The following is an 11753-nucleotide window of genomic DNA, read 5'->3' on the forward strand; positions in this document are numbered from 1 at the left end:
CATAATTTGTTTAAAATATTTCTTCTCAACCATGTTTTTACAGAGCTTCAAGTGGAATTACACACTAACAAGAGCTGGTATTTCTGAGGTAAAAAAATGCATCTTTTTTCTACTATGACATTTGGGTCAGGGTTTCTTATGGTAGCGTCGTAATTGAAAATGATTTTGTATGGAAGAATCAAGCTGGTTGATATAAAAATGGTTGAAGTTGGTTAATTTAAACTAGTTTTTTTTACACATACAAGCACGGGTTTATTGATAAAAAAAAACAATGTACTTAATCAAAAGATTAAAGGGGGATGATTCTCATACACTGTTTTTTGATCCTCACACACCAATTTACTTGAACTCCTCCCTAATAATAGGGTAAAAGGGTGTGTGAGGATCAAAAAACAGTGTGTGAGAATCATCCCCCAAGATTAAAATGAAAACATACATGTATACTCGGGTCAATACTGCATGCATGTTCAAAAACTAGTGTAAGCATTTTTATGTCAACTAGAAAAGAGTTTGGATCGCTTTTTACACATGCAAGCACGGGTTTATTGATAAAAAAAACAATGTACTTAATCAAAAGATTAAAATGAAAACATACATGTATACTCGGGTCAATACTGCATGCATGTTCAAAAACTAGTGTAAGCATTTTTATGTCAACAAGAAAAGAGTTTGGATCGCTTTTTACACATGCAAGCACGGGTTTATTGATAAAAAAAACAATGTACTTAATCAAAAGATTAAAATGAAAACATACATGTATACTCGGGTCAATACTGCATGCATGTTCAAAAACTAGAGTAAGCATTTTTATGTCAACTAGAAAAGAGTTTGGATCGCTTTTTACACATGCAAGCACGGGTTTATTGATAAAAAAAAAAACAATGTACTTAATCAAAAGATTAAAATGAAAACACACATGTATACTCGGGTCAATACTGCATGCATGTTCAAAAACTAGAGTAAGCATTTTTATGTCAACTAGAAAAGAGTTTGGATCGCTTTTTACACATGCAAGCACGGGTTTATTGATAAAAAAAAAAAAAAAAAATGTACTTAATCAAAAGATTAAAATGAAAACACACATGTATACTCGGGTCAATACTGCATGCATGTTCAAAAACTAGTGTAAGCATTTTTATGTCAACTAGAAAAGAGTTTAGATCGCGCGTTGTGATAGTTATATTTGGATAAACGTTGTTTGGTATCTGTTTGTAGTAGACGATATTTATGTACAAAATGCCTATGTATATTAATACTTATTATATACTTACATAATGTTGTACATTTGAAAATTTTGAAAACACGATATGTAAAGAAAACACTATATTATCGAAAATAAGGTTCTTTTACTTATTCTAATATTGACACCATGATGCATTATAATGTTTTCTTTAACTCTCTTCAAGGAAAATAAATATAACTACCGCGCGTTACGGTAGAACATTTTAACGTCTTTTACGAAACTAATGCTGAGCGACAATTGAGAAAAAAAATTGCGACAAAAGGAGCAGGTTGACTCGAGCCGAGGTCTTTTCCATTACAAACTCTTCAATTTAGCACTTGTTCTAGCCATCCACTTGAAATAATTAGTTGGATATAATATATATACATGTATATATATATATATATATATATATATGTATATATATATATATGTATATATATATATATATATACATGTATATATATATATATACATGTATATATATATATATACATGTATATATATATATACATGTATATATATATACATGTATATATATATACATGTATATATATATATACATGTATATATATATATATATATATATATATATATATATATATATATGTACATATATACATGTACATATATACATGTACATATATATGTATATATATATACATATATTGTTTCCTTTAAAAAAATGTTCGTTTCGAATATAATTAGTTGTGTTTTGTTCGTAAAATTATTTCGAGTTAAACGGTGATGACGAAGAAACATAACTAATGCCGGAAAAAAAAAAGATAAATTTCGTCAAAAATTTGAGTCACCCTTATTTAGTTAGTATTATATTAAAATGAAAAGTTACAATTAACCCCTCAAGTTACCCCTCACCTTACAACTTTTGTTCCCAAACATTTAGAGGTTTTACCCCTAAAGTATTACACACTTTATCCAAACTTCACCTGATCAAAACGCATCATTCAACAAATAAAATGACAAAAATTTTAGTTACTATTATATATATATATATATATATATATATATATATTTATATATGTGCATATATTGTTTCCTTTAAAAAAATGTCCGTTTCGAATATAATTAGTTGTGTTTTGTTCGTAAAATTATTTCGAGTTAAACGGTGATGACGAATAAACATAACTAATGCCGGGAAAAAAAAGATAAATTTCGTCAAAAATTTGAGTCACCCTTATTTAGTTAGTATTATATTAAAATGAAAAGTTACAATTAACCCCTCAAGTTATCCCTCACCTTACAACTTTTGTTCCCAAACATTTAGAGGTTTTACCCCTAAAGTGTTACACACTTTATCCAAACTTCACCTGATCAAAACGCATCATTCAACAAATAAAACGACAAAAATTTTAGTTAGTATTAGTATATATTGAAAATAAACGATAATGTTTATTTATGGAAAGAATCAAGTTGGTTGATATAAAACGGTTGAATTTAGTTAATTTAAACTAGTTTTATTATCGTCAAAACGCTGATTTTTTGGGAAAAAAAAAACAAACAAGAACTTTTCTAATGACTCGTAAGGGTTGTCAATAAGAAAGTTAGACATGTTTTAGTTACTTATACATTACATATAGTCCAACTCTACTCTAAAACTAACAGCCAATAACTATCTAGTACAATTAATTTTTGCATATTTTTATTCTTAATGACAGCTTCAAGATTGTAATTAGAAAACTTCCTCAAAAACAAACATGTAATAAATAGATTAAAATGAAAAAATACATGTAAACACTCAGGAATATTGCATGCATTTGAAAACTTAGTGTTGGTTAATTTAAATATCAAAACGTTTTTGTAGGAAAGAAAAATTGGAATGCCACGGAAGAAGCATGATAAGGTAGGGCCAACAAACAATGAAAAAACTTACAAGGGTAATAGGATCATTCCCGATTCTCATGCACCAGAATGCGATAAACAACCTCCACTTGTTAGTACGCTAAAAGCTACAGCTGAACAAAATGTTGCCCGTTTTCACTTTCCGGGACACAATATGGGTCGGGCAGCTCCGTCATCATTGACTCGTTTAATTGGAGTACAACCTTTTCTTCATGACTTTACTCCGCTTCCGGAACTGGACAATTTGTTTGCACCCAAGGGTCCCATTTTGAATGCACAAAAAGAAGCGGCTAGACTGTTTGGAGCTAAGGAGACGTGGTTCTTAGTTGGTGGTACAACATGTGGGATCCAAGCATCAGTTATGGCTACTTGCTCACCGGGAGATACATTAATTCTTCCTCGAAATTGTCATATATCGGCATTTAATTCTATGGTGTTCTCAGGTGTAACACCGAAGTATATCATCCCTGATTATGACTTTGATTGGGACATTCCTTTTGGTATCACTCCTTCACAGGCAAGTTAACATATTTATATCTTTTAATCAATGTCAACAACACTATCACGGATAGAGAAAATCATTTTTCTACCCGTGTATAGAAAAGGTCATCCTTCCTTCTCATTGCTTCCAGAAGGACCTTCGGTCAAAATGTCATAGAATATATTTTTAATGTCCGTATTAATTATGCACATGATGGATAAAATTAACGAGTCCGGCAATAATGTGCAGGTGGAGATTGCAATAAAAGAATTGGCAAGGGAAGGTCGAAAAGCATCAGCAGTTTTCGTGACTTGTCCTACTTATCATGGCATCTGCACCGATCTTGAAAGAATTGCCCTATTATGCCATTATCACGACATTCCGCTTATTGTTGACGAGGCTCATGGGGCCCACTTAGGATTTCACCAAAACTTGCCTCCATCGGCTCTTAGTCAAGGGGCTGACCTTGTCGTACAGTCGACCCACAAGGTATTATGCTCTCTCTCACAATCATCAATGTTACACATGTCAGGAAAGATTGTGAATAGAGAACGAGTAAGTCAATGTCTCCAAAGTCTTCAAAGTACAAGTCCAAGTTATCTGCTTTTAGCTTCATTAGATGCTGCCAGAGCTCAAATTAGTGAAAATCAAGAAACCATTTTTAACAAACCAGTTGAAATAGCCATGGAAGCAAAATCTCTTATTGAAAAGATCGATAAAATTACAGTCCTTAAATCCGATGACCCTCTAAGAATTACAGTAGGGGTGTATAAGCTTGGTATATCTGGTTATGAAGCTGATGATATCTTATACGATTATGGAGTGGTTTCAGAACTAACTGGGACGAGTTCTGTTACGTTTGCAGTAAATTTAGGAACTAACAGACACGATGTTTTATGGCTTGTGTCAAGTTTACAACATTTATCACAATTGCATAATTCGACTCGATTATGTAAAAAAATAAAAAATGTATGTATGCAGTCTTATAAGATAAATACAAAAGATAGTATGAGATTGAGCCCCCGAGAGGCGTTTTTTGCGAGTAAAACCAAAGTGAGTTATCAAGAGAGTATTGGGAAAGTTTGCGGGGAGTTAATATGTCCATATCCACCTGGGATCCCGTTACTTATACCCGGAGAAGTGATTACGGCGGAAGCGTTAGGTTATCTAGTGGAACTGAAAAAGAATGGTGGTTCTATTAGTGGAGCTGCTGATCCTAGTCTTTCTTTTATTACAATCTGCGATTAATCGTTCTTGAATTACAACTTCATGGATATGGTTGCAAATCAAATAAATTGGTGAATGTAACCAATATTTAATTTGATTATATCAATTTAAAGTTTCGTAAATTTATATATTAAATTTGGTCTTTTGGTGTAAAATAAAGACAAAATTTCGTAGTTGGTCCTTCAACTTTGTACTAAACAGCGTAGATGACCTTAAACTTTATTTTTGACTTCGTTGACCTCGAACTATTAAGATATCTCACGGATGACCTTGAAGTGAACGATTGTTAAGTTTTGCCCGTTAAATTGCATCACGCGAACAATACCTGAGGGTATTTTGGTCTATCTACATAGTCCACTTCTAGTATCCATCACCTGCACCTACTTGTTTTTTGTTCATACCCAGTCTCACCATCTAAATCAAAATCATCAGTTACACAATAATAGTTTAGCCGAAATCTTATGGCATAATTGCCTAACGAGATTTTTTCTTTCTAGATATGGATTTGTTAACGGGATTGTTTCAGATGTGGATTACATTGGAGGTTGGTTCATTGTTGTTTGTTAATTGATTACCTTGTTGTTGTATATGTGTGTGAGATTGTTAATACAATAATAGTTTTTGTTTAGGTTGCTTTCTTTTTATTGATCTTGAATTGGGCACAATTGCTAGATCTTGCGGTGAAGGGGACACTTTCTTAAATCAGCTTCGAAAGTTTCATCAGTCAAGAGAGTTGTATTTACATTTTCCATGGCTGCAGTTTTGTTTGGGTAGTTATTTTACAGAGTCATTTTGTTAGTTTGGCAAACAAAACTTTGAAAGTTGTATTTACGTCTTTCATGGCTGCACTTAAATTCATTTTATTAGTTTTGATTTTAATTGGTAGTTACAGAATCTGAAAATTGAAATGGTAGATGACGTGTGAATATGAAAATACATTGCTTCCATCTTAAAAAGTTCTTAATATTTTTATTTAGATTTTACTTGATTTATGCTTTTAGGGCTCTTATTTTTTTGTGATGAAAATGAAGACGAAAATGCCCTCACATATTGTTCATTTGATACAAATTAACGGGCAAAACTTAACAAACGTTAACTCCAAGGTCATCCGTGAAATATCTTAATAGTTTGAGGTCAACGAAGTCAAAAAGAAAGTTTAAGGTCACCTACGTTGTTTAGTAAAAAGTTGAAGGACCAACAACACAATTTTGTCTAAAATAAAATCAAAGATAAAATTATGTGGTTGCTCCCTAAAGTTTGTCAAAAATTACACTGGTGGCCTTTTTCTTTAATTATGAATTGAATGACCTTAACGTTTGCAATAGTAACGCGGATGACCCTATTATTAACAATCGTTATATATTCCGTTAAATCTAGTCATGTGCCAAACGTATAAAGGTAACTCCGTTATTTTATCTTTCTCTATACATCTTTCCCCAAATTAAAAATTAACAGAAACTCTAATTCCTCCTCAAAATCAAAAGCAAGAACAAAGATCTAGATCTCACATTCCTCCTTTCCTCCTAAAAATCAAAATAAATAACAAATATTTAAATCTCACAAGGTTCGGTGTATGTTAATTTGAGAGTTTTGTAATTCTCGAGCCTTGCTGCAATTTGTTTCGACTTTGTAACTTTCGTTTGTCTTTTCATCTTTCGATGAAGAGGATATGTTTTTATGTTATCGTTATTTTGCCAAAATAAAAATATTATATATTCATTTCAATTAAATCCCCACGAATTAAAGCTCACAGATCCAACATATCAATTACCCTTTTGCAATTTGTTCATCTTCTTCATTCATCTTTGCGCATTCCCCAATGAGAATTCCGTAATAAACAGATTTATTGGGGCACCACAACAAGATCTTCGTACATCTTCTTGTTTGTCCACTTTGTATTCTTGTTCACCAGAATCAACTTTTTTTTTTATGGAACCATCATCGGAACTGACGGCGATGGTGGGGTGAAAGAGGAAAATGGATATGGTGCCGGTGATGAGGCTGCTAGTGGCGGCTTGGAGAGTGGAAAAGTGATTGAGGACGCTAGTTGCCGATGGTAGAGATTAAGCATTGAAGTTGTTTTTTCTTTATGCAAAAATAAAAATTACATAATACGATCTTAATATGATAACGATGTAGATACACCTACTTAATCATACGTCTAAGACCGTCTTTCCAAACCCCATAAAAGGGCGGTGATGATGGAAGTGATATTGCATATCCAATCCCAATTGCCCGAAACATCACCAATACACTGGCTTAAACAAACATGATTATCCAACACAAATTGCTGACGAATAAACTTCTTTGCATGTGTAAAGGTTGTTAAAAAATTGTTACAAACATGTTTTTTTTTTTGTTTTTTTTTTTTTTTGAAAAGCTAATGAAAATTTTATTAATTAGAAACATGAACAAGAGGCATATAAGGTAATGCCTACATACAGTACAACAAGAAACAGTGGATTGTGACTAACTTAATAACTAGATACTAACTACTTTGAAGTATCCATGATCGTCAAACGTATTAGGAATAAAAAGCCATTGAGACCAAACTAAACGATGCTTTTACGAGCTATTTGAAATCCAATCAAAGGCTTTAACTTGGATTTCGTTTAGGATGATGGGAGCGTTGCCTTTTTTTCTTATGAAAATGACGTTGTTTCTATTTTTCCATAGCGTATAGCTAGTAATCCACTCTATCGCTTGCCACAAAACCGATCTAGTGTTCGAACCGGATGAAGAGAAACCCGAGAATCTGGAATTCACGTCTATACTTGCACTAATATTTGAGTTCCACCAACGAGAAACGCGTGTCCAAACGTCCGAGGCTACCGAACAACGAATTAGGACGTGTTCAATGGTTTCAATTTCATTACCACATATTGGGCAGAGAACCGAATTGAGGTCAACTCCCCGTTTATCGAGTTCCACGAGAACCGGTAGTTTGTTCATTTTCGCACGCCAAATGAAGATACCAATTTTTTATGGAATAAGTGTATTGCGATCAGTAGCATTTAAACTTTGAGCTTGTGGTAGAATCTTTTGATTGAGAAGAGAAATATGGATAAATGTATGGAATTTGCCACCAGGACAGAGATTCCATTTCCATTCATCACTTGTATCATCACAATACTTGAAACCTTTAATTGTGTCTAATAACCCAAGAAATTCAGAATTAGTCCTACCAGTAGGTAGTCTAGACCAATTCCATCAAGCTTTCCAATCATTGCAATCAGCCGCACGAATTAGTCGATCCATAATCAGAGTGTCAACTTCTTGTTCGAGTCGAAAAAGTCTAGGAAATTTGACCGAGAACGGTTGATTTCCTAACCATAAATCTTTCCAAAATCTCGTACTATTGCCTTTGTTAACTGTCTTCACGAAAGAACTTGAAAATGGAATATCTAACTTATCTATATCAATGCCTGCTTTGTGGATACACATCCAAGTTGTGTGCCTGTGACGAGTAGCATTTGAAATGTGAGAACCCAACCCCCAATCCCACCCATATAAACTTTGTATAACTTTAACCCAAATGGTGTTTGTTTCATTATGAAAACGCCACCACCACTTCCCGAGTAAGGAGAGATTTTTTGCTTTGAGTGACCCGATATTCAAACCCCTGCCCTCATAAGGTAATAAAATATTTTCCCATTTAACCCAAGATATTTTAGAGTTGATTTCAGTCCCGCCTTAAAAAAAATTTCTTCTCATACCTTCGAGTAAGTTGAGGACGCTTGAAGGAGCACGGAATATGAAAAAAGCATACAAAGGAAGGCTACTCAAAACCGATTTGATGAGGATAAGACGACCACCGAAAGACATCATTTTTGTTTTCCAATCCAAAAGTCTTGAGTGGAACTTCTCTATGACCTTTTCCCAATCATTTGTTGATTTCATTTTTTGGCCGATTGGGACCCCGAGATAAGTAAATGGGAATGTGCCAACTCTACATCCCATATAGCTAGCCATCTCATCGATTAAAGTTGACGGGACACCAATTCCACAGAGACAACTTTTAGAGAAATTTACTTTGAGACCCGAAAAAACTTCAAAACATTTAAGTAATTTAAAGAGGTGACCGACATTATGCATGTTCCAATCCCCAAAAAATATGGTATCGTCGGCATATTGGAGATGAGAGATTAGAACATTTTTCGATCCAATTTCAAGTCCTTTGAAAAGATTTACTTCTACCGCATGCTTAACAAGTAAGTTGAGACCTTCGGCCGCCATGATGAAAAGATAAGGTGATAACGGGTCGCCTTGACGTACTCCGCGTTGTAAGGAAAACTCTTTAGTTGGAGAACCATTTACTAGTACCGAGATTGTGGACGATTTAAGGCAAGAGGAAATCCAACGTCTCCACTTTTCACCAAAACCTATACACTCAAGGAATTTGAACAAAAAATTCCAATTAAGGCTATCGAAATCCTTTTCAAAGTCGGCTTTAAATATGAGACCTTTTTTCTTTTGAAACTTTAAGTCATCAACAATTTCGTTAGCAACTAAAATACGGTCAAGGATGTATCGACCTTTAATGAAAGCACTTTGTTCCGTTCCGATGACTTTGCTAATAACCCTTTGAAGGCGGTTTGCAAGTATCTTGGATATGATTTTGTAATAGTTTTCGATGAGACTAATAGGTCTATAGTCACCAAGAGTCAACGGATCTTTTCTTTTCGGGACAAGGTTGAAGAATGAAGCATTCATTTGATATATACTCATTAGCCCAAAACCAATCAATTGTTCTTTTAAGCTCATCTTTTATTAGCCAATAAAATTCCTTAAAGAAACTCATATTGAAACCATCCGACCCGGGAGCTTTTGAGGAATCAAAATCTCTAATGGTGTTTCATATTTCAGTTTCATTGAAAGGAGCTTCAAGGTCCACGGAGTCCGCTGTTGAGATTTTTATGAAAGTTTCTTTGAAAACAGGAAGTTTGAAAAGTTTCCTATAATAATTAAAGATTTCATCTTTAATTTTAGTCGGATTTTCTTCCCAAATAATGTTTATATGAAGACCTCTTAGATTGGATCGATTATTATTTGTTCTAATCGTAGAATGAAAATACGATGTATTGACATCACTCTCCGCCACCCATTTAAATCTTGCCTTTTGTTTTAGCATGGACATTTTCTCCTTTTCTTTTTGAAGCCAATTTACTCTTGCTTCCAACCATTCTAACCGCTCTGTATCCGATAGTGAATTACTGTCTGCTTTTGATTCGAAGGTCGTGACTTTGTTTTTCCAGTTTTCAATATCGACATCAATATCCCCATATTAATGTTTACTCCAACTCCTTAATGCCTCTTTAGTATTCTTCAGTTTGTTTCTAAAAAGACAGTCTGGTCACGAGCCAAAAAAAGGTTTACGCCATGCTTCTACTATGATCGAATCGACCTCTTTGGTTTCAATCCATAAGTCAAAAATCTTGAATGGTTTAGGGCCAAAATCAGCGTTGTTGTCCCGAAGGATTAACGGGCTGGGATCAGAAGTTCTTCTATCTAAACTAGTAACCGAGACATCACCCCAAGAATGAAGAAAGTCTTCCGAAACAAGAAAACGATCGAGTTTACTTAATTTTCTTCCATCGTCACTTATTCGAGTGAATCTCTTACCACACAAAGGAATGTCGATGAGATGACATTTTTCAATGAACTCATTAAACATTTTTTCCCTTCTCTTAGAAAACTCACAATTTTGTCTTTCGTCTTCTGTTCGGACTTCATTGAAGTCACCTCCGATTACCCATTCTACATCCGAGAGTGTCATGATACTTTCTAGACTTGGCCAGAAAACCTTTTTATCCTTGTCTTTGTGTGGTCCGTAAACGTTGACGATAACTGATTGTTTTGATTTGCCTTTCCACATACCTTTAATAGCGAGAAAATATTTCTTCTGGACAGCTTCTTCCAGCACGAAAACTGTTGGATCCCATATCAGTAGCATACCACCCGACTTACCTATCTTGGGCTTTTGCACATATTGGAAGTTAGGGGACCCCTAAATCATTTCAACCCATTTATCATTTACTTCATCACACTTACTTTCTTGAATTGCAACAATGTCAGGAGTTTCTGCTAAACGCATTTTACGGAACCAACTAATCTTACTTTCTTCCCCATCTACTCTACCGAAACCACGGATATTTAAGGACATTATCTTCATAGGAAAAAGGAGGGAATCGAGAGATCAATGAAAGAATCTCATTTACTGGGAATTTCATCCCAGCGTAGACCCAGCTTTCTACCATACTCATTTACACCAACACTGTCCGATGATTCCATGGTGATATTTTTTGAGGCTTTTCCACTTTTGGCTGATAAAGAGGTGCTGGAGGTTCTGCTAGACTTAGGGACATGTCTGGCTTGTTGTCTATGTTGCAGTAACATAGATGGAGCCTTAAAATTACCTAAGGTGTTCAAAGATTGCAATCGGCTATGCTTGTCCTTTTTAGAGGGTACAGAACCATTTCTGGGATACGAAGAAGGTTTTTGGTTGTCTTTTATCGTGGACTTTGGCTTGGTTTTTGCAGGTTTAGGTGATACGAAGAAGGTTTTTGGGTGGGTATTTGTTGATTTAATGTGTTATGTTTCATGAAGAGATAGTTTTATTATATATCATTTGATACAATGGAAAGAAGTTTTCACTAATAGCTCAACTACAACTTCAAATGAAAAAAACCAACATGTGTATAAGTACATTCCTTACTTTAAGCAAATTACGTAAATGTGCAGTCACGAACGTCTCAAATGTGTGTCATCACAAGTATGTAATATCTTAATGACCCGATCCGTGCAAATCACATATGTAGTAATCTTAATGGCTAATGAGTTATCAAATGATTAATGACTGATGTGTTACGTATGGTCACTTTTTATTCTCGACGCATGTCTTTGTATGTAACGGCGAAGGTGAGATCCGCTAGCATGCATCATGTGTTACTAGGTTCTAAATTT

General features: G+C 34.3%; 2 protein-coding genes across 2 annotated transcripts in view; one reads left to right on the forward strand and one right to left on the reverse strand.

Moving 5' to 3' along the window:
- The window catches only part of LOC139901807 (uncharacterized), a 23119-nt gene extending 18308 nt beyond the window's left edge, over positions 1-4811 (forward strand). The window contains exons 6-7 of the mRNA XM_071884483.1: positions 3045-3599; positions 3813-4811. Of these exons, the coding sequence (XP_071740584.1) occupies positions 3045-3599; positions 3813-4811 (1554 nt within the window). The remainder of the gene's footprint in view (positions 1-3044; positions 3600-3812) is intronic.
- Positions 4812-10143: 5332 nt separating this feature from the next.
- On the reverse strand, positions 10144-10919 carry LOC139901808 (uncharacterized). Its single transcript, XM_071884484.1, has 2 exons — positions 10908-10919; positions 10144-10797 (listed from the first exon to the last, which is right to left on the reverse strand). Exons 1-2 carry the CDS (start codon positions 10917-10919, stop codon positions 10144-10146), a joined length of 666 nt encoding a protein of 221 aa, XP_071740585.1.
- Positions 10920-11753: the final 834 nt, after the last annotated feature.

Source organism: Rutidosis leptorrhynchoides, chromosome 3 (genome assembly GCF_046630445.1).
Source record: "Rutidosis leptorrhynchoides isolate AG116_Rl617_1_P2 chromosome 3, CSIRO_AGI_Rlap_v1, whole genome shotgun sequence".
NCBI classification, from domain to species: Eukaryota; Viridiplantae; Streptophyta; class Magnoliopsida; order Asterales; family Asteraceae; genus Rutidosis; species Rutidosis leptorrhynchoides.